Below are 24,389 nucleotides of genomic sequence, written 5' to 3' on the forward strand. Positions count from 1 at the left end.
TGGAACAGGCTGCCCAGGAAAATGCTTGAGCCACCATCCCTGGAAGTATTTTAAAAATGGGTAGATCTGCTTGGGGAGAGGGTTTAGCGGCAGACCTCACAGTGCTGGGCTAATGGTTGGACTCAATGATCTTGGAGGTCTTTTCCAACCTTAATGATTCCATGATCCGCATCAAGCTGCAAACAAAGCTCACCTAACTCAGCAAACAGCACTTCCTTTCTAGTTTTGAATTCCTCTCTGCTCCCTCCCTCCACTCTTGCAGGGCCATATGCACAGCAGGAGTGGAAATAATTGAAATCAGGAGCTGTTGACACATGTACATTTCTAAGCAGGCATACAAAGACCTTTGCAGGCAAGACTTTACATGTTAGCCTTAAGTGACAGAACACATTGCTTCAAATACCTAAGACTGAGGGAAAGTTGTTGCTTGTTTTGGGATCCTTCTTCAGCTCAGTTCCTGTTCTGGGTATTTATCTGGATAAAATGTATGACTGTTAAAAGTTATACAGCCTACCAAAGCAGCTAAGATATCCACTTTCCCTAGTTACAGAAAACAGGATTTATTGCCAGGAAAGTTAGATGACACAAGCAATTTATCCTGCAGGGAATCAGAATGAAGTCAACCCCAAAGTCACTCATTAGGGGCAGTAAGAACAACAAAATCAATATACACTCATTCTGTCCTGAAAATAAGATTTGTGTTCTGCAGAAACAACAACAAAAGGACTTCAGTACCAAGATTTAATGCTCCTCTTTTTTAACTACTATGATAGAGCTACCTACTGATAAATATTTAGGTTCTAGCAGCAATATTGCAAGTGGTGCAAAACTGAAAGCCAATACCAAAATAGCCATCAATGTGCAGGTTTTATTCATAATCTGAACTTTAGCTGAACAAAATTTGAATAAATCTGTTTGAAATCCTGACTTTTGTATTACAGCACTTTCTGGCGCAGAGGATTTCCAGGGGAATCTATATTTAATTTCCCAGAATGCCAGAGAACTTGATTTACAGGAATTCAGGAGCTAGAAACAGAAAGTCATAAATTGGATTGCCATGCCTTCCCATTGTGTGTCCCTGTCCAGTTTCCTTGACGTAGTCCTTTAACACAACTACAACCTGCAGCCAGACAGGACATCTTTCTGCTTTGAAAATCACACAAAAAACTGAAGACAGAACTATGCAAAGAAACTTCATAGCTGACACTAACTGTTCTGTCTGGAAACTTCAATTGTGTCATTATGCAATGGCCTATGACATCACTGGGTTGTCAGCATTGATGAGTTCAGACAGTATTTTCAGACTGAGGCTTTCACATTTTCTAGCATATGACTGTTTTCTCTGAGACCTCAAAGGCACTCAAAGTTCAAAAATCAAGAAGTGCTTATAAATCTCAAGACTGACAAAATCCAAGAAGTTTGCAGGCTTTCTCACAGTCTCCTGCACTTGTATCAAACTCCTCATGCTATGCTCTATTTATGCCCCAAGAAGGGGCAGCTTCTTATTCCCAGACCAGCAAGTAGCTACATATACTGTGCTTAAAACTAAAACTTTCTTTTCTAATTACAAATATTTTAATTCTATATAAAGCAATCAGCAGCACTTGCATGCTTGCAACTACACATTTGTAACTATATATCTGAATTCTATATTAATGGCATATCCAAGAAATTCTTCACAAGAAAACATGTCCACCACGCATATCAATTCTGTAATGCATCTGTCTACAGTAGAACAGGTGTTCCAATTCTACCTTTCAGTTTCCAGTGCTGAAAAGCCTTCCAAAATATTAAGCTACAATAAATATTTAAATCAACCTGTTGAAAGGCTGAATAAATCTCAAAATATCTTCACCATCTGTAGTGTCTTCCTCTATCCTAACAGGTCCTGGTTCATCACATTTCTTTAAGACTTCTTTAGAAATAGATGGATTTTAAAAACAGCAATCCATTTCATTCTCATTCTCCATCAAAATGAGACACAGCAATAGTAAAACCTCTGGAATAACAAATCATATTCAGCACATGCTTACTCACTCAGGTTCAACTGAGATAATGAACATCATAAGTATGTACAGTGGGAAGAATTTGCAGGTCTTTTTGATGACTGCTGTCAAACATGCTTTAATTCTGTCAAATAAGACATTGCTTCAGTGCAAAATTCAGTACCTGGACTTGAAAGCACATGCTAAACAAAAATCTTTACTCTTCTGCCTACCTTCTAGTCATTGGCTTCTCAGTCAACTCCTTTAAAACAGCACATGAAAAAAAGCTAAGCAACATGCAGGTCTCAGTAGAAACAAGCATGGAAATTACTTCCATCTAATTACTGCTTAATACTCCTTTTACACCTGTGTCTATCCTGAGACCTAAGCAACAGAGGAGTCACTCTCCCTGCAACACTAGACTTCCAGCAACTCCAGAAGCTGGAAGGACCCTTAACTATAGTCATCCTTAACATCCAGAATTGCCTTCCATTCAGAGCTATTTTCAAGCTATGCCACAAAAAGGTCATGAATTCAGCAAGAACAATTTCTTGGTTGTGAAAAACCTAGTTTGATTTATGAAGACAATAATTCTTTAAAATTCCAACCACTAAAGGATTCATTCAAGAGTTACATTTAGATTGGATGTAATACCATCATCCTACAATCTATAACACTTGTAATTGTTTTGGTGACTTACAAACCGAGGTGCACCTATTGCATTTTCATGTAATCATACTCAGTGTTGTTCAAAGCAGAATAAACTCCAGAAAGTAGGCAGAATAATTCTAAAGACATTGCTCGTGTTCCCAGGTCTCCACTTGAGAGAAGCAGAAACAATGGAAATTTGACATGTCAGAACTGGGAGCTCTTTAAGACATTTAAGCACTACACAAGAAGAAATCCCAAAGAACATTGCTCTGCAAGCTCATGCTCATAGGATCTTGTTCCAGCAGATTAATCTGTCTGTTTCTCTTTGCTCATTTTGGTTATCCCCTCTATGCTGAGAGCTATAGGTAGTTTAGTAGTTTATTGTTTTAACTGAATAATCATTGCCAGAATTAGACATTAGCCTTGAGATACCTTGGGATGTCAAACATGTCTAAGTTGAACAATTCTCTCAGGTAGACATCTCATTGCCTGAAGATCCTGCCCACTAGTACTGTAGTGTTCAAACACAGAGTAACCAGAAAACTGCTTACTAACACTGTCGGCACTGCCTCTAATCCTCCTTATTAAGTTAGTTAAGCAGTCACCTGACATCTGCCAGAGCATTTCAGATGCTCTTGAGGCATATCCCAAACACAGAAGGTAAAAGAGAGTGGTACTTGATGCAACAGCCACGGACAATTTTCAAATGCTTTTCTTCTTATATGAACACATTGAAGTTATATTTGGAGTGAAGATTAGAAATAAGAATCAATTTAAGACAGAGTTAAAATCTATTCAGTAACAAAACTAATAATTCAGAATTTTGAACTTCTGGTTTTCACAAAATAGTGTGCATATTTCAACTTATGCCCATTATTATACTTTACAGATGGACACAAGATGAAAACTGGTGTCTTGACTCCTGGTAGCAACAATGAGAAATGCAGAAGAATGAACCATAGGAAACAATTCCTCAGTATTCATGAAAATAAATAATCAGAAGTATATTTTTCTTTACAATATTTAAGTTATTTGTATTTTTTTTTCACTTCTGAAATAAAATCAGTGAAATAAAACAAGAATTTTGGTCAAATTAGAGATTATTACAGAGTGTCAGTAATGCCTGTCAGTCTAAAATGGTGGATTAAACATGCAATCAATAAATACATTATACAAATATATGTACACAAGCTAATTGACCTATTGTCATTGAAGTCTTGATATTAAACTTGTACAGTGAATTAGTCCTTTGTATCAGAAGAAAAATTCAGAACAAAAACTACAGTCTCCTAAAGCACCAGAAAACAATTACAGAAGCAGCACAATAAAATGATCTTGCACCCAAAACACTCTGAAGGCAAGACAGACAAATCTGTTCTTATATCTTACAACTTCCTAACGTGTCTCCAAAACCAAAGCTTTGAGTGCCTCAAAGTTCTCAGAATTACAACAAAAATGTAATAGCTTTCAATGAAACATTTACAGTAAAGAAGGTGCAAAAACATTGCTTCAGTCATCATTCAAGGAAGTCTCAAAATCAGGTCAAACAATAACAAATTTGGAACTGGCTGTGCAAAGCCAACAGACTGTAACATTGATCACTGACACTATTAAGAAGCCTTGATTCAGTGTCTATTTATACAGAGACAACTGCCAAGTCCTTGAATGTGTTTATTTAATGATAGACATTACCTAAAAAATTCCCCACAGAAAATGCATCCACAACATGTGAATCAGGTTCCTGATTTACTGCAGTGCAGAACTGGCAGTATCCCAATGATATTTTGGCAGCTGCCCAACTATCAGAAGGCACAATACACCTTTAGGAATATTTTCAGGACAAAACCGAAGAGGCCAGCCCTGCTGCAGAACTTCTTTGCATTATTAAATGTAGTGCTGCAGAACTTGCACAGAAACCTATAGATATAGAAGAAGCATGAATGAATACATGTATTGCCTGCAGAGATCTACCAGAAAATTCTGATACTGACCCAGAAATCACAGAATCACTGAAGTTGGAAAAGATCTTTATAATCATGAAGCCCAACCACTAACCCACCACTGCCATGTTCACCACTAAAACCACGTCCCCAAGCACCACATCTAAGTCTTTTCAACACCTCCAGGATGGTAACTCAACCACTTCCCTGGGCAGACTGTGCCAATGCTTGACAACCACTTTTGTAAAGAAATCTTTTCTGATATCCAATCTAAACCTCGCCAGCTTAACTTGAGGCCAGTTCCTCTTATCGCTTCTTACTTAGGAGATTCTCTAGCAATTCCTTTCTGTAGTCTTTTAGGACTTAATTTTTCTTAAGTTATCTCTAAGATACAAACATATACAGCTATAGATCACATACATTGCATCTATAAAAGCACTCTTAACACAATTGTTGTGTTAACACAATTTCAGTAAGGTGGTCTCAGCAGTGCTGTTCTGTTTAAAAATCACAAGACCCTGAGATTAGTTCAGTTGGCTACATGTCTTAGATTGCAAGGTAATGTGTGTATTCTATTTGCCATCTGTTAGAGGTGTGGCAGTTATCTTCTGTTAATTGGGCAGTCTTCTTTATCTCTTCCACAAACCAATCCTCCCTCCAGGAGATATCTTCTGTAAATGGGCCATAGAGTGTCACTGCATGACTGATTAAAAACTACAGCATCCCATTGTGAGATGCTCTGCCCAGGGGGAGGAGCCAAGCATTTCTAACTGGATATAATCTGATATTTTGGGACACCAGGACAGCCTTTTCCACTGGATTCCCAGAGGAGCACTGCCTCTTCCACTGGATCTTCAGAAGAAGACTACACCCTTCTACAGGATCACTGCTTCAACAGAACCACACCTGCCACTCCAGGAGGACTGCAGCGACAATTCCAATTGGACTGCTACCAACCCCCTGACCAACAGGGTGTCATCTTGTTTATTTTATTTTTTGTTTTCTTCCCTAATAAAGAACTGTTATTACTGCTCCCATATCTTTGCCTGAGAGCCCCCTTAATTTCAAATTTATAACAATTTGGAGGGAGGTGGTTTACAGTTTCCAGTTCAGGAATGGCTCCTGCCTTCTTTAGCAGACACCTGTCTTTTCAAACCAGGACACTAGAGCAGAGTGCTAATGATGCTAAGGTTGTGGGTTTGATCGCTGTATGGGCCACTCACTTAAGAGACGGATATGACAATCCTTGTGAGACCCTTAACACTCAGAATATTCTCTGAGAGTGAATAGCTAAAGAAGATAGTTTCAGCTCATTTTTGTCACACTTCAAGTCAAGCTACGCAGAAACATACAGCAACTTTGGCATACATTTTTGTGGTTTACATGCACTGCTTCTGTCCTCCTGAGGCTCTTCAGGGAAATATGTTACCGTGAAAGAACCGTGAATTCAATAAATGTCGCTTTTATTGTAGGACTTAAAAGTGTGACTCTTGGATTCCCACTCTTAAAAAGACTACTCACAGATCTATCTCTCCCCTGTCCTTGCACTGAACTACTGCCCTGCAGCATTTTTGAGACATTCTGCTCTACCTCATGAAAAACACTAACATTTTCAGCTAAGAAAACAATCAATGTTTGAGTAGCTACCAAGAAGTTGTGCACCTTTATTCCCCCTTTGCAGACTTCCTTTGTTTCAGGATTTGATGGCTGGGTCAAGCCAGTCCTGGAGAAGGCTGCATGACCAGCCCAACACCAATGTGTTTGGGTCTTGTGATTTGCCATGGTGATATAATTCAGAAAACTTGGCTAAGGCTGGATGGTGATATTACTGCTAATAGACTTGAGAATTTAGTTCTAATCATGGAAATTTATCAGCAGAAAAATAATCAGCAGAAATTACGTATCTTTATCTTTTTTACAGCCTTCTCCACTTCTCATCCTCTTTTCCCTCCCCTTTCCACCACCATACAAGCACTACAGTCTTAATACAAGTAGATGTTTTTCATTCCAGACTGCAAGACAAATTGGGAATGAGGAAAAAATTAAGACACAACATAACTGTACAGCTTTTTGTCTTACACCTGCCTACCATAGTCAGTAACTTAGATAGCAATCAGCTTGCTATTACTCATTTCAGCTGTCAACATTCTCTGTAATAATAACTGCATTTTACACACAACATTTTTTCCCTCCAATCTCCAGTTTATGTATACAACTTCTACTTGTCTTTCTCCCTGCTAAATTTTATTTAAGGTTGCAAACTGAATTACGTAAAAGCACACAAACATTTTGACATTAGACAAGAGCTTTTTCCAGCCAGACATTAACACCAAAATTCAGTTCAAGATGTCCAAGAGATAACTACTCTTTTTTAAACACTTGTCCTTTTTAAGAATCACCACCATCACAACCAGTTACTAAGTAGTCTGCTCTTAAGAACTTTAATCAAACATGAAATCTTCTCAGTAGAGACATGTGGGAGGTAGGAGCATACATCCTATCAGGACTTCGTTTGAAGGATCTCTAAAAAAAAACCACACTTCACAATAACCTGGACTGGGGTTTCCTTCAAATTTTTAAAAACAATACAAGTTTTAACTAAGAGTAATGCCAGCTTAAATTGCTCAAGCTATAGGCAATGTAATCACAAAACTGTGTTGTGCTACAGCCTGGCAATTCAGAAACATCAGGTTTTGTTACTGAAGGACTTTAGACTGCAGGTCAGCAAACCTTAACATATTTCCTGCCAATCCAGTATTCTTAGTGAAGAAAATACAGGAAGCTTAAAAATATACAAGATTTCCTTACAGAAAGAGTAAGCCAAACACCACTGATGCATACACACAGAAATATCAAACAGCATGGCTGAAAAACACACACAGCCCTCACATGACTAATGAGGAGGAAAAAGAGGTGCCTGTTTTATTGGACACACACTCATTTGCTTACATCCAATGCACATAGCACAAAATTCAATTTTGATCTGAAAAATTCTGTTCAACTGTAAAGAGGTATAAACACCCTCTACAAGTCTGCTAGAATTCTGTTTTCTAAAGAAACTGCTAACTGGAAGCTCACTGTTGGAGACATCAAGAACTACTATAATGCAGATATGAAAACAAATAATTTCTTTCTTTGGACTACTGATAAAACATATATTAAGTGACCAAAATAAATATATTTTTAACGAGGTCTCTAAGTAGATTTCAATAAAGGTAGTAAGTTAAAAAAAAAACCCAAAACAAATATGCATGTCAAGTAAGCCTCAGTTCTGAAGTTTTGCTTTGCAGGTTTTAAGTGCTTATGTCACTAACTTCCCATCAAATGAAAGGAGTAGAATGACTGGCAAATGAAGAATAACTCAAGCTGAACTGCCACTTCTAATAACCCAGTTTGCATTTAAACAGTGAGATGGCCGTAGGGTTTGAGAATTTGTCACTACCATGTACACCCACTGATAGTAAAGTAAATGCAGATGAGATGAGCCAATTTTCAGCAACGTGCTCCTTTTCATCCCTTTGGTCATAGAAAAAAATCTATAGAGCTACTATGAAAATCAACAACTTTTTTTTGTTTGTTTTTTAACATAGGATAAAATAACTGCTGTGCTTGTAAGGAATGCAGATAATTATTTTCAGTATTGCATATATAAAACAGAAATTTACTTTTTTATAGATACCACTGACAAAGCAGACAGACACAGTTTTCACAATGAAAAATTTTTGATCAAATAAACAGAGCAAGAGCATTAGTCTGCCCATTAGCATTTAGGGATAAAGATTTAGCTTTTCTGCCCTGAGACATTAAGTTTTGCCTCAGGGAGGTCAAACACACAGGTCAATTAACAGCTCCAACAGTTGCAGCTATTTTAATAGATATTGCACCCAATTTCAGATTTCAATGCAAATATACCATCATGAAGAAATTGTAACTTAAAAAACAATCTAAAATGTTAAAAGGTAGTGCTCATTTAATACCTTAGCCTTCATGATGAAAATAAGAGCGTCAAGTGATAATTCTGTTAAATTCATTAAAAAGTAACCAGGTTCCATGTTCCAAGCTGATTTCCTACAGCTCATAACTGAGTGGATCAATTCTAGCCTGGCTATCACTTTGCTTCTCTCCTGTAGTACTCAAAGAATTTTTCCAAACATCTACATAGCAAAACTGAAATTCTGTTTTTTTAGAAAAGTACATCTTCAACACATAGGCCGATTTTGTGAAACAAAAATAAAGATCCCTCCAAGTTCATTACCCTTTTAAATATAGAACACTGAAATTAGACTGCAGGTTTCATGGGATTTTCTTACTAAGCAGATCTCAAAATATTCATTAAAAAATGTAAAGCTACAGCTCAGAGTAACAGAACATCTATTTTTAGTTTTTAAATATGAATTTTTTTTCTTTTTTTTAATAAAAAATAGTAATTGTTAACTTTCAGGTTTAGCCCATTAAACATTACATCAGAGATGTGAAATGCTAGAGCAAGCACATTTTGCATTAGCATCTATATCCAGAACTGCCAAACTGCCCATTAAATCTTTTGAATAAATCATGGGGAAAAATGTCAAGAAGCAACTAAATAGGAATGACAGGCAAACAACCAAAGTGAAGATGAAGTCACATGAAAGGAGTGACAAAGGAAATCAGTGCAGAAGAACTGCAAAATGCACTTCCAGTTAACCCAGATTTCACAATCTCCTGTTTGTGAATTGTATTTTCTCAGGCACATATTTCCTGTAATTTTTTGTCTGCATTGAGTATATGGCTAGCTAGCAGTATGGATTCATTCAGCATATAATTCAAATTTAAGTCAGTGCTTAGAATGACCAAAATACTGGGTCTAAACAAAAACTCTGTTACATAGGAAGCATGAACCAACTGCCTAGAGAAGGACAAATCACCAGCACAATTGTCCCTTGCAAATTAGTGTAAAATGAATAAAGATTGTATTGGTCTAATTAAAATTATCTATCCACCTATAGATTTTATCTATCCACCTATAGATTTTGACCTTGTGTATTTCCCATACATAACATGACTGGGTTTCATCAGACCTTAATTTAACTTTGTTGAATGGTCAAGGTCCAGCATTTGAGTTTACTCAATCTCATCTTCCTCCTGACGCTCCATATAGGAGAAATCCCACAGGTACAAAAGAAGGCATAGAAGTATATTATTTGTATGCTTAAATGTTCAAATAATGCCAGATAACTTAGAAAAATATGCATTTAGAGTCTGGATTAGGGGCAGCAAGTAAGAATCTGATAAACATTTTGTTTCAATAAATTGGTTCCATAAATGAAGCAATTACAATTCTCAGCTCTCTACTGTAAATCTGAGTTGACACTAGAGCACATCCCTGCTAATTATAAAACCACGTTAGATTTGTCAATTTGGCACCACTGGCACAAAAAGCTGATCACTACTACTTTCACAAAACTGAAGTAAGACTAAATGACAAACCCACATCCATAAAAATAATTTTATATAAATTTAATACAACATGCATCACCAAGCAAGAGCCACTGCTACCTCTCTCCCTGGCAGCAGCAAATTTCTCTGGTGTTTGATGACGAAAATGAAGTGGATCATTTACATTTACAGACTGTGCACGCTAGGCAAGGAATTTTGGCATTAAACAGTCCTCAACCCACTTTATATAAATTAATTCTTTCAACATCATATGAGAGGAAGTAGAAATACTTACTAGTACAGAACTTCATTTGCTTCATGCCTTTCATATCTAACAGTTTCACACATCAGTCTGAAAGAGAAGAAGTCAATTTTAGTTATGATTTCTATCAGTGTCACAAAGACTTCACTTTCTAAAGTTACTCAGCATTTCCACAGGTAACTGCAGCACTTACAGAAACCAACCACCAATTTAAATCCAAATTGATTCATAATTCAAGAGAACAAATTGTAAAATCTAAGCATTTAAGTTATTTGTTCATCCGAGATCAGATTTGATTTAGGACACTAGATGTAGCTGTTCCAATAAAAAATTCTATGAAAATAAGGAAAAAATATACTGATCTCATTTTCCATAGTGATGTGATAAAAGCAAGTAGCTTTATAAAAACAGTTCTGAATTTTAGAAATGGTTGGAAATTTACTATGTGCAACACTAATCAGAGATACAATATAAAAACTGGTCTCTTTTTCTAGTCAGGCCCAATAAGTAAAACAAGAAATTGTGTTGCCTGGTAAATCAATGCTTCTCATTTTGCTAAAATTCAGCAACTTGAAAATTACCATGAGATTTTAATGCTAAAATCCCAGAGGGCTCAAAGTGGAAAGAATTTCCTGCAGGAAAATCCTCTGTCTAGAGGGGAGGATTAAAGTGCTTTCGTATTCACTGTCTGCCTGACAAATGTGGCATAATAGAGAGCAACTATAATAGAACTTACCACATACTAGGAAATGCAATGTTAACTTGATGTAGAAAAATCACAATGCCATTTCTGTCTACTGCCTTAAGGAAACAGCCCTGTGAATTACTGGGGGGGGGGGGGGGGGGATGGGAACAAAACAAATCCCACTGCCTCCCCTGGCCTTTCCATAGCTCTGAAGCAGACTGCAAACCCCAAGGCTATTTGACAGTCAGACAGAGATTTACCTAAGAGGCTCATGAGAACATTGAAATAAGGAACTATATTTAAATTCTGGAAATAAATTCTCTTTCCTCACATAATCCATCATCAGAATCTCGGTGTATCAATGACCAACTGCCAGCAATAATATCATAAGCAGGCAAAAGCACTCAAGAATTGCTACTCAGGCAAAAAGTCTCCAAAAAGTTGATGTGAGACCTGTAAGAGTTGGTCGGGTTTGACAAAACAATCAATTGCCATTTCCTAGATCATTCACTTCAATAGTCAACAGACTGCTACACCTTAGCATTCATCTCTCACAGGATTTTACTTATTGCTTCAGCCCACTAAGAAATAATGCTTCTTCTGTTCAGAAGTGGCAGGCTTATAGTGGTATCATGACTATTCATAAATCATTAATAGAAAATTGAGACCTTAATTCTGTTTGCAGATAGATATAAAAATTAAGAATCAAGTTTTACTACCACAGCTTTTCCCACTCCCTGGTATTTTAGATCTACACCTTGGACTATCTTTGAAAACTTTTGTCACTGAAAAAATGTCCCTATTGTATGAAATTAAGCATTATGTATTACATATAAATTTCAATCTTTTTCCATCCTGGCACAACAAAAACTTTGAACCACAGAACCATCTTTTTCAGAAACTTCTCTCCACCATAAAATTGGGTCTTGTCAAAATCTTTTACAGACACTGAAAAGCTACTGTCTCCTTCTACCTCCTGGGTTTTTATCTTCCCTCTCTGATCCTGTTTTGAGAGGGAAGGGGAGCACAGACAAAGTCACTGGTGAGAGGATACCAGAAGAGAAGTCATTGCTAGGAGTCAGATTTAAAAATTTAAATACTACTCAAGGATAGTCTGTGCCCTACTGGTCTGGAATGATGCTGGGCAACATGCCACATAAGAGCAGGAGTCACAGGAAACAGAATCACTTTAACAAACAAGTTTTGTTCCCCTCTGAATTGGGATAGAAGGAAGCACATTCTTGATCAAGTCACGAAAGTTCACCACTGGCACTGAGTTTTACATTTTGGTCCCATTATTAGGACAGCAACAGAGGAAAAAATGCCTCTTACAGAAGGTAGCCAAGCATTTCAATTTTTGTGTTACAGTGGAACAGTTAGAAATTACAGTGACAAAGTTGTACAAACTAGATTGCTTCCTCTTCGAATAATTGAATTAGTTCTGATCAATACTGGTGTCCAGTTTTTGCTCAATCACTCAAACGTGATCTTTATCCGCTTCCTCAACAAATGTAATAAATTACAGATGAGATCACCAGCAAGCCATATGGAAAGTTATTCACTACTAGGGGCTACACTGAATACATTTAGTTTTAATCAATCTCAGAGGTTTCTGTGGAATTCCACTGCCACAAGAAGAGTTGTATCCTAAAGGATACTATAAAAGCTTTCAGTCCAACATCTGCCGGGAGCCCGGCCTTTTCCATGTATGGTACTGTAAACAGAAGCTCTCTTTGAGGAATTCGCTATGCTGGGAGAGCGAGTTCCACACATTCCTCAGCAAGAACCTCATGCTCCACAGGAAGCCAAGAAGCACACATCAACATACCACACAACCATATGTGCACACTTTGATCTTTGTAAACAAGTTAACATCAGTTTAACCCCAGCTATGCAAAACTTCACGTGCTAGAAGTGTTGCATATAACAACATAACACAAAATACTTCAACTGAATGTAACCATAACCTCCTTCCAAAGCAAAATTAATTACAGAGACTTCTTTGAAGTTAACATTCACATTGCAAAATGTGTCTTGAGCACTTTGAAAGAAAGAAAACCCCGCCTTTTATTTTCTCCAAATTACAGAATATTGGCTTGGGGATGTGGACTCCCACAAAATGACGAAGCAAGAGGCCAGAAATTAGAACCTAAGCCAGCATTAATCAACTCAAAGTTGCTTCAGCATCTTCAGATGTGGCAAACGTTGGCAAAGCTCAGGATATAAAACAGCAGCAGTTCACCCTCTCTACCCACAGGGCGTACAGGAGATGTGCTGGCGTCCTTCTGTAGCTGCCAGCCTCACACTGATTCCCAAATACCCTTAGAAACCTCTGCTGTAAGATCCTTGTGGGAGGACAACTGCAACAATTACTTAAAAATCAAACAAACACAAGTCTTTACAAAAATAATAGGAAGCTCTGGGAAAGATTTTACTTGAATTAATTTGCTTCATGAAGCATTTTAATAAAAAGTGTGGATGACATTTATCAAATGCATGTATTATTTGCATGTGTTGTACATAACGAGTCCAAAATTTCCACACAAAAGCAAGCACAAACTGAAACAGAAGCTGACAAACAGACTCTGCTCTCATGACTACTGTATTACATAAATGATTTCATAAATATATGGGCTTGTACTCTGTATGCAAAGCATTTATTTCTAGTCCAAAAGTTTGGAAAGAAAACAAATGCATCCATAATAGAAATAGGATGGAATAAATAGATACACTGGGCAGACATACAAGGAGGAATCGTTAGAAAAATAAAGAAGGGAAGAAAAGAATGCAGTGATAGGCAGTTAGAGGAAGGATACACAAGAGTAGTATATGGTTACCAAAATTACTGTTCCTTTGCCTTGTAGTGCATTAACATATATGGTTTTTAATGACACAATATCATACCTTAGCTGATGCTCCCTCAGATTAGACAATGCTTCCATTCCATGTAAATATGAATACACAATCTCCAAGTCCTGCAAAAATAAGGAAAACACTTTTAGTATTCTCAGTTTGATACAAGCTGTTAAAATAATGGTTTTAAAAGCATCCAAAGCTCTTTTAACATGGGTAGTAGGGACACTTCAGGAGATTAAAGGCAAACTGCAAGAATACCTTTGATTATAATCTGGAACCTCACACGAGGAAGAATGATAGCATGTCCACATCAAATACAGAAATTTTTCTGCTTTTGCTGTCATTACTCTATGTCTAGGAAACAAGCCTAGTTCAGAACTACAGTGAACTATTTTGCAACCATCACAGTCCTGCTTTCCAAAGCCAACATCCCCAAAACATTCATTTACTTTGTAAAGCAAGGTCATAAGAAATCAGTTTTTTTCATGTTCAGGGGAAAAGAAAAAAAGTACAGAGTCCAACAAAATACTCCATTGTACAGAGATATTTATAAAATTGTATCCTCTTCAAACAGAAGATAATCTACAATCTAAAAAGAGAAAAAATGCTGGCGTGAACAGAAAATTATTGACATAAGATAATAAGAAAAACCAAATATGATCTAATTGTAACATGGTGGAGTTTTATATTCAACTTTATATTCATTGTGAACTTCCAATATCCAGCTGACAAAACATTAATAAATATATGAAAACAACATCCAAGACTAAAACTTCCTAAAATGCAACTGTGGAAACACTAATGCCAGGCTAGAGGCTTTGCTCAAGTTACACTTAAAATAACTACAGCATTTAAGAGAAAGTTTCAGCAAAGCCAACAACCTCTCTTTAGAGCAATTTAACTTTGGCTCATGGATTTCATGCAGTTTCATCACCCTTTTTCTTATTTTAAAACTTGCTAGTTGAGAGACAAAGTATGATCCATAATTCATTAAAAATCAGAGCAACAGTCCTCAAACACTAACTGAGGCAGCCAAAGTTGAGAATAAACTAACACCAACACAACTCTCATAACTTACTGAGAGAAGATGTTTTTCAAGTAATGGGATATATAAAAGCTAGAAATTTACAGAAGATTTGATCACTGTGAAATACCTGTGAATTTAAAATTGCCTTAAAAGTACAGAAATACTTGTTTTCAGACACAATGAAAGAATGTTCTTTGGGCAAAGACAAAGAATTGACATCGCAGAGAGAATTTGAATTTGAGAAATAAAAAGAAAAATCCCATTAAATACATTAAGTGTAGAAACATGCTGTACTTGCTAAAACCATAATACAGATCAGAAAAGATACCAGGAGTAACACTCAGTGGCTAAGGCTAGATAGATGCCTCTCATTCTGTAACAAAAAGAATGTCTTTTTCTCACAGCAGAAAACGCAAATGTTCCGTTTGAAGAAGCAGAATAAACACACAAGCCAAAGTGTCGCAATTTCACTTCAGTTTTGGCCCTTCTGTTCCCTTGCCCTCTAGAGGCTTTGGTCCTGTGAACAGCAGAGGGCACATCAAAGACAAAAGTAATTGGGATGGAGGGACTCTGCATACAAGGCTCTGAAGAGAAAACACAGCAGTGGCTCGCCTTTTTACTTTTTTTCCCTACAAATAAAAGTGTGTGAAGAGACATGTCTGCTGTAGTCAGCGACCTGCTCACTCGCCAGACAGGCTGGAGGTGAGCAGGGGCTCCCAGGAGCCCTGTGCTGGCGGCAGGGTGAGATGCCAGCCAGACAGTCCCCATGACACCGCTGCTGCTCATCCAGACGTGCCGCACTCCACGGCACAAGCCAGCAGCTGCCATGGGAAGCTGGGAGGGGACCACTGAGGATCAGATGCTCGTAGCAGCATCTTACATGGAAAAGAGCCTGGCCAGAAAGTGCTGCTCTAACTCATTTCTCTAACAACAAGCAGAGAAAAAAGGAGAGTAACTTTCTGCCACCATCTTTCTCTGGAGTGGCAGAGACTATCTGCTGTAAAGTATTTACATAAGAGTAAGTAGAGAACCATTAAGGATGCTAGCTTACAGACCCAGGAGTGGACCCATGGGCACGTGGTTTCCAAAACTGATGGGTAACACAAACCTAGTGACCAACCCTACAGATGTTACAAAGGAGTGATGAACACAGGTTGTGTTCTGAGAGGAATGCAGTTGAAGTGACTCAGTGCAAGGGGAATGCATTAAATCAGGGAAGGGAGTCAAAGAACCATAGAACAGTTTGGGTTAAAAAGTAAAGATCATAATTCCAACGCCCCTGCCATGGGCAGGGTCTCCTTTCACTAGATAAGGTGGTTCAAAGCCTCATCCAGCCCAGCCCAAAGTCACTGTGACCAATTTCACAAGCAACAAGGTATGTTTAGGGAACTCTTTTTTTTTTAAAGTAATTTCCTTTCAAAATACAAGCATACTTGTCAAACATTTGCAATACAACATCCCATAAGGTCCTCAGATGAGGAATTGCAGATTGTGGAGGTCCTTGACTAAAAAAAAAAAAAAAAAAAAGAGATTTTAACAAAATCTAAAAAACTCCAACAAAAGGGAGAGGTGAGGGAAAAAACACAATTAATAAAGTCTTTAAGTCTTTACTTGTGCTTCCATCATAATTGCTGGCTAAAGATACATCGTCACTGAGAGAACTAAGGTGAGGGTCTTTTTTCAATTTGGGGGAAAAAAAAAAAAAGCAGCAAGAAAACATTCTAACATTTCAGCTACTATGCAATGGATATTTCTGACAAGTACCAAAGTGAGTTGCTGCCCATTCCTTAAGCATATCTTTCCAGAGGCGTCTGGCAGGGAACAGCTCCCTCTAGCATCAAAAGTTTGGCATTGAAATCGAAGTAACAAAAATCCAGCAACACTCCTTTCAATCAACTTCTCCACAATACTGCAAAGTACAAAAAACTACGGTAGAGTCAAAAAAGCAAATATGTATTCATACGTGGTCAGTAGGCTCTGCACACTTCCAGTCAGCCTGCAGCATTAAAGAGGAGAAGGGCAATGTAAAAAAAGCAAAATCAGAATGTCAAGATATTGTTGTTAGGTCACATCAGTTTTCCATTTATCTCAGGAAAAATTACACTGCACTCACTTGGCAAAAATACTGATTATCCAACACAAATGGCTGTTTCAACTTCTTAATTCCAAGGGAATAGACAGAATGCAAGAGTCCTTTGGAAACATCTCTGCAAAATATTGCAATATCCTAAGCAGATTCCAAGTGCTTGAAATGAAACCTTTTCACAAAAATAATACACATACACATAAACTTAGGCATGTAAGCTATGAAAGTTTTTGATTTTGATATTCAAGACACTTGACAGAAGCTAAACTTCTCAATTTCTCAGGAAAGGGACTCGGTCTTTAAAGGACACGACATGCCTACGTGATTTATGCCGACTAGTTAAGCAAAAGCAGCAGCTAAATGTAAGCCCACTGTGACTTGCACAAACATTGCCGCCAGGTCGCAGCGTCCCTGAAAGCCGCCTCCAGCTGATGCCCAGGACATGCAGAAGCAGGCAAGTGACAACAGCACAGATGCTTCCTCGGATGCTGGTTTCACAAGGCGTGTTCCCAAATCACCACCGGAGGGCAGACCGAGCCACCGAAACTTCAGGGAACGGCATTCTCTCCCGTTTCTCCCTTCATTGTTTCGAATGTAACTGCGAGAGTTTGGACACGCCAAGGGGAGCAACGCTAAATCACTGCCACTACAACTGGTTAAATGTTGTGCTACAGGAAGGGCTACTTACCCAAAAGCACAGAGGAACTACCAGCTTTCTGCTTCCTAGTTTTATCTAGCCGGCAGAATTTAAAAAAAAATAAAAAAAAAAAAAAATAAAAAAAAAAAAAAAAAAAAAAAAAAAAAAAGAAAAGGCAAAAGCCATGCAAAGCCTCAGCTGAGCTTGCTACACAAAGGTTGTGGCAACAGCTTGAAAAAACATCTCCAAACCCAAAAATTAAATGCAAAGCACAAATTAGTGCAGCTTTCAAAGCATGTTTTTATTTAAATGAAAGCTAAAAGACTGAAATCTAATCTACACTTAAATCCGTACTGCAGCCAAAGTCACATGCTTGGGTTCTTGTGTGGGAAGCAGCACAAAATTTGTTTAATTCAGTGTTATTTCTTAATTTACTTGTTTCCGTGGTGTCAGATGGATCGCTTTAAGGTTCTGACTGTACTTTGAAACAAAACAGAGACACTCAAGTTTTAAGACAGCTCAACTTCAATTAGATCTGCAGAAACATATTGGAAACGAACTGCAACCTTACCTCTGCTCTCCATTCTAATAAAAATCTGTCTCTGTTTATGCCCAGACTTTCTATCCATTTGATTTGTGCTTCAAACATATTTGCCAGTTACACAAACCAGAGAAACTCAAACCAGGATGCTGGCCCCAAATTCGTAATAGCTTAATGAAGACATTTTTACTTTATTAAGATGATAGAGACGTGAAAAAATTGCTATTTTGAACTTTAAAACTTAAACCTCTCTAAAAATTGCAAGCTTACACTGGTTTCATTCCTGGTTTGCATTAAGGTGTGAAACTACAGGCCAAAGTCAATTATTCATCCTTGCCACAGTTAAGCAAAATCCTGAGAAATTCATTGCTCTCCAAGTAAGAAATTCACTCATTTCTGTGATGTGGCAAACAAGCAGAGAGCAGCTTTCATCTTATAATAGTTTGGTTTCTTTCAAATCAAAAGGAAAAACAGAAAACAAGCTAACTTCTTGATTCACGGTCTTGAAGGATAGGAAAAAAAAAAAGCAACTTTTCAAAGCACCTAATATTCACCTGAGGCTCAAAAGGATCTGTGTGCTGAGAGTACAATGTATTTTGAAAGGGTGATCTCTTAAAAGTAACCTATCTTTATTTCACACCCAGCCAACCACCAGGAGAACCAGACTCCAAAGGGAGGGGGTGCACTCGCTCCCCATCACATGTGGCCACTCCAGACCTCACCCCAAGCCCAAGTTTCACTGCTGTGAAGACAGCAGGTCCCACCTGGTCCCTCCATGCTGACTCCTCCACCTCCCTGCCCCAGAGTGAGCACCTGCTCGCAGGGACCCAACTTGTAGCTGCTCTCTTGGCAGCATGAGACTCATGAGCTCCAGTGTCAAGATCATGGAGGCAACCCTCCTGCAGTCCGGAGGAGGTGGGACCTCTTAAGTCTTTGATGGGTTTCAACAGACCATGAAACTGCTGGCAGGAAGACAGGCATTTCTATATGGCTGATTGAGCAGTTATTTTAGCTCAGACTGGGACCTCCCCAAAATGGGATCTACTAACGAGAGCAGCAATGCCAAGTTTTTTCTTCTTATTGAGCAACGAAGCCATAGTCCAAACCTAGGTTGTTGAAGTTCTGCCTCTCATTGTAGTAGGATCCTCTCATTTTCCCTTTTCTCCACACATCCAGCACCTGAAAGCATACGACTCTCAGCCTCTAGGTAGCTATACCAAGCACTTACATTCCTTTTTTTTTAGCACTGGCCTATCTGGCTGCCTGTACTGGCTCACTGAGGCCAAAGCAGTGCCAGCATCACCAAAAGAAAGAGACTAGACCACAGCAACATCAATCCCATCCAGCCTACACAAAATCTTCCATGTGCACAGAAGAGCTGTGGCCACTTCCACGTAGGTTTGTTCACATCTGGCCCACAATAAAATGCCAGGCTCTCACCCAAAGCAGCTCAGGAGTGCTGACACAAGTCACTGCCTCCAGAGACAGCAAGGTGGGCAGGCAGGGCAGGGCAGGTGGTGGGGGAGCACATGAGCTACCCCAGCCAAACCTCCCTCAGCAGGCAAAACCTGAGGAGGAATAAACACTCATCTAAGGGTAAGCTCACATCTTGCAAATACTGACCTGCAAAACACAGGAGCAAACCACAAAAATTGACTTCCACGGCGACAGAAAAATCCAGTGCTGCTGATACCAAAATCACTGCCATGCACACATGAAGAGGAATATTTCATCTTCACCTCCAGTGTGCCCGCAGTGGAAAAAAACCTGAACACACTTATAACTGCTGTGCAGGAGCATGCCCAGGTATGTACACACTTATCACTGAGCCATAAAGAGATTAAAAAGAAGTATTTGTCTGCAAATTTTTAACATTCTTTTTCTTACACCAGGACCTTCAAATTCAGGTGAGGGCACTGCCACATAGGAAGCCTGCCAGTATCCAACCTATTATACTACCAATTTCATTTTTCTTTTTAACTTTAAACTAGAACAATATTTTTCTGCAAGCCATTCTTACTATTGTACATAAAGATCTGTGGCTTAAAATAAACTAAAGCCTAAGTTATTTGGAATAATTTATTGATGCTGAATTGGCAGCTATACAAGAAGAAATTAAATATTTAGGAGAAATTACATATGTTTAATGGCTCTCATTTCTTTAATACATGACTGAATTTCCATGGGCCATGTTTTAAGGAAGAACATATGTTCTTACCTGAAAGTTCTGAAAAATCTTACCATCTTAACCTGCATGCATTTATCTCAACTAATATGCATTATATTCTGGGAAATTCCTGACAAAACATCACTCCACAGCAATCAGGCACGAGTAAGCTTGGGAATCAGCCTTCACCAGAAGGGAGCTTACGGCCATCCAGCCAACCCAAGCCTTTACTTCCTCTAGGCAGTGGAAAGGAGATATTGTATTGATCTTGTTAGGGGTTGTTGAGACACAAAATTTGTTATTTTTAACTCCACCACGGGGAGGGTGGGGATATCTGTTCTGGGTTATTATTTGTTCTGGGTGGAATTCTTGAATTTGAATAGAAACAGGAGAAACAGGCGATTTTAATCTGGAACTGAAGCACCCATGCATGGAGCTAATCAGGAGCAACTCCAAATCCCCATAAAGAAAAAGGAGAAATCCCATTTTCCTGGGAGTAGTCCCAGTACAGAACAATTACACGATTTTCCAAAGACTTAACTGAATTACTGCTTCAATGTCAGATGCTGGAGAAACACCATAGGATCACAGTAAAACAACTGAAGAGAAATGTTTCAGAGCAGAGTACTGAAATCAGCTTTCCTGTCTTTCAAAGATACTTTATTTCTTTTGTGAATTATTTTCTTTCTAAAGAGTTTCCCCTCAAAAGACAATTTCATTACATGCCCACTTTTGCATTTTAGAATTTTTTCTTCTAATTGAAAGTGTACAAAAATGAGTTGGAAGGTTCAACGAGCCACCCACACTAACAGACTTTTAACACTGTCTCAAGAGTAGTCCAATTGATTCAACATATCCTGCTGGTCATAAAGCTTTCAGCAGAATAAAGAAAAAAAATTAAGACATTCATTATTACAATCATTCTATAAGATGGGGCGATGAACATGGAAAGGGTAGACGGGAGAAATTAAAGCCTGCCATGCCATAGAAGTCCATGAGCAAACTAATGAGCGTAGGAAATTACAGGGTAGTGCAGTGCATTTCTTTTCTGCCTTCCGGACTCTCAGAAGTCAGACAATTAAATGCTTAACACAAAAGCCCAAGTTCTGTAGTCAGAAATCCAAAGGTTGTAGTCAGAAATCCAAAGGTTGCATGTCCAAATGCAAGAAAAGCAGTTCCACCACAAAACATCCTTCCTACTGACAGCATAGTCCATAATTATAAAAGGCACTTCGGTTATTCATCATTAAAAATATATATGTATATATATTTATTACCAGTAGTTGGAGGTTTGTATTAAGGCTGTTAAATCCATTTTCACACTCACTGCACAAATATTCACATCTTTTGTTGCAGAGGGGATTTTTAATGCTAAGGAGAATGTCAAATTGTTTTGCGATAGGGTTATTTATCCCATATTTTTCATTAGCTATAAGAAATAACACCCAGTATCCTATTAACAAAAATCAATCTTGCACTAAAAAATAGCTCAGCTACCAAACATGATGGTACTTATTTTTAAACAACTACTTGTACCAGAGACCAATTTTATGTAAGTTTATTCAAATATACGGTACTATGATGATTGATAGCTTTCAATTTAAAAAAAAATGAAAAGGGAAAAATTAAGTGAAACACAAATGTCCTAGAGTTAACAGTCAAAAAGTAGCTCCTAGCTGGCATCAAGTTGTGATGGCAGGAGCACTTTAAAGGACATCAGCCTAGAGATAAACATCACAAAGAACAACTATGGTGGCCAGGAAAAGAAGACCGTGGTGTACCACCTAAGGCTGCCTTCCAAAAATAGGGTCAATAGTTAGCTGTGCTTAGAGGACTCCCCAAGAGCTGTGAGAGCAAGATTAAGATATGACAGTTCTCAGATACTTTTATTAGTGGGTTTAGGGGGCTTTTAAAGAGTACTTAATTAGTCTACAGGTTTCAAAGCAGGCAGGTACCAGGTTACTCATAAGGACTATAGTTCACACAACCTAGGAATAACTAAGCCAGTCAAACAACTTGCCATGAAGGAAGCACATCACTACAAACTCGACGTAACAAAACCATCATACAAACTCCCTTATAGTGAGCAAGGGGAATCTATTTTCTGAAAAAAAATAAGTTTCTGTAAAGCCTAGGTCCTGGTACGTCAACATCATAGCCACAGCTACACAGTATTCTTTCTTCAAATGCATCATTAAAAGTGTTGTGATCATAAATCCCAACAATGTACACTTCATAGCATACCGGTATTTATAGTGGATGAACACACGATGGACCAGATGTGTTGAATGGGGCAGGTATTCCAAATCATGAGCAAAAATGTCACAGTGACATAGAAGAGGTGCCTTTCATCAACTGATATGTGGTAATTGCTCCTGTGAATACTTTAAGCTTTCCCTTATGAACAAACTGTAAATTCAGCACCAGGATAAGGCAGAAATGTGCCTGAGCTGATGAAGGGGTAACCCAGTAAGCCACCTCTGCACAATCACCTATGATCATCTGTCTGCATCTGAAGCTGTAACAGCCCCAACTGCTCCCATTTATCCAACTTCTCAGATATAACTGCATTATAAAATGCAATGTCTTGCTTTTAAAACAAGACCTTGGAACAAATCTTGTGCTGTTGGGAAGGAGCAGCCCAGCAATGAAATGAGGGTTTCAGCACTGTCCCGAGTGCTGAATGTCATCACACTCCACCCTCTGGTGTGTGCATTTTCTCCCTTGCCAACCAAAACCAAAGAAACCCCAAAACTATCTAGAAACACAAGCTCCACCCTCGTCAAGAAAAATCAGTTCCCAGGCACAATTCAATCCCAACCCAGCCAGCAATACACTCCTTTCAGAACTACCCAGAGCACTTCCACTTTGTAAACTGGAGTTTTCTGGAAGCCCATGATGCCAGGGGAGACCCTGACCACTCCTCCAGAGGTTACTCGTCACAAACCACCACCACTGAGCTGGGTTTAAGCGAAGAGGAGCTCCAGGCTGCAGCTCCCGGCTTATTACCATGACAACCCACATCCAGAAACAAAAGGAACCCGCACGCGTTGAGAGCTGAGCTCTGCCAGAACTTACTACGAAAATATCTCAGTAGTACTATAATCAACAGAAAATGCAGTGACTTGTTTTCTGTGGCTGGCTTACAATCATTTTATCTTGCTGGCTTACGACCAACCAAAGCAAAAACACAAAACAAACAAAACAAAAATAAAGCTCCCCTTTCCAACCACAAAGGCAACAGCGAGTATTTGCTGAAGGAAAATTGCACTATTTCTTTCTGCTTTTGAGAGTTTGGGGTTTTATTAATGGGAAATAATGTTTCTCAGTTTCTTCATATTTATGAGTTAAAAAAAAAAAAAAAGCAGATACAATAAAATCACAAGGAAGAGGGAGAAAATATTACACCACAAATTTGAAAGTTTATATCCCAATATACATTCTTTACACTCATGCTTTTAAAGAAAGCATTAAAATTCATTTAGACAGATAAAATTTTCCCAGAAGTTACACACACAAGATAGCCAACAGTCATGTTCTTTTTCTTTGTTAGCAGATACATTTGCAACATATTTCAGAGCATTGCTTCCAAGAGATATAAATCTTACTTGAAGCATCAACAGTAGGTCACATGAAAATTATTCCCAGGCTATCAGGCAAATGATCATACTGAAGTACATATTTGCATGTCAAATCATTCTTCACCCAAAAATTAATGTCAAAAGCTACTGGTGGTCACATCCTTCCAGAGCTGGCATTACTTTCCACAGAAAAGCCTGAATTTATTTCTTAGCTCAGGTATTTTCTGAAACAGAGACTACATCTAATAACTCCAAATTATTATCTTTTGGGATTTTTAATTTTTTTTTTCTCTTCCTATAAGCAACGGTACAATTCAGAGAGGGAACTAAGTTTCAGATTTGTTGGTTTTTTTCCTTTTTTTAAGTATTACTCGGGGTTGAATCTATTTCCATATTTCAGCAGATGGGCTTACTGGGGACACTACTCTGATCTGACTTCAGCACACGTTTTCACTCTTACAGCAGAGCACCTAAGAAATCTGCACTTTAAATGAGCAAACATCTACAGAGGTCAACCTTCTGTAGGATCACGGTGGTGGTAAAGCACAGCCCCTCT

At 38.3% G+C, this 24,389-nt stretch overlaps 1 protein-coding gene across 8 annotated transcripts in view; it reads right to left on the bottom strand.

Moving 5' to 3' along the window:
- The window catches only part of RAPGEF2 (Rap guanine nucleotide exchange factor 2), a 186,773-nt gene that overhangs the window by 115,302 nt on the left and 47,082 nt on the right, over positions 1-24,389 (bottom strand). For all 8 annotated transcript variants that reach the window (XM_038135129.1, XM_038135123.1, XM_038135127.1 and 5 more), the window contains exons 2-3: positions 13,843-13,913; positions 10,287-10,343 (exon numbers count right to left, since the gene is read on the bottom strand). In XM_038135129.1, the coding sequence (XP_037991057.1) occupies positions 10,287-10,343; positions 13,843-13,913 (128 nt within the window). The remainder of the gene's footprint in view (positions 1-10,286; positions 10,344-13,842; positions 13,914-24,389) is intronic.

The sequence above is a fragment of the Motacilla alba genome, chromosome 4, assembly GCF_015832195.1.
Source record: "Motacilla alba alba isolate MOTALB_02 chromosome 4, Motacilla_alba_V1.0_pri, whole genome shotgun sequence".
Classification (NCBI taxonomy): domain Eukaryota; kingdom Metazoa; phylum Chordata; class Aves; order Passeriformes; family Motacillidae; genus Motacilla; species Motacilla alba.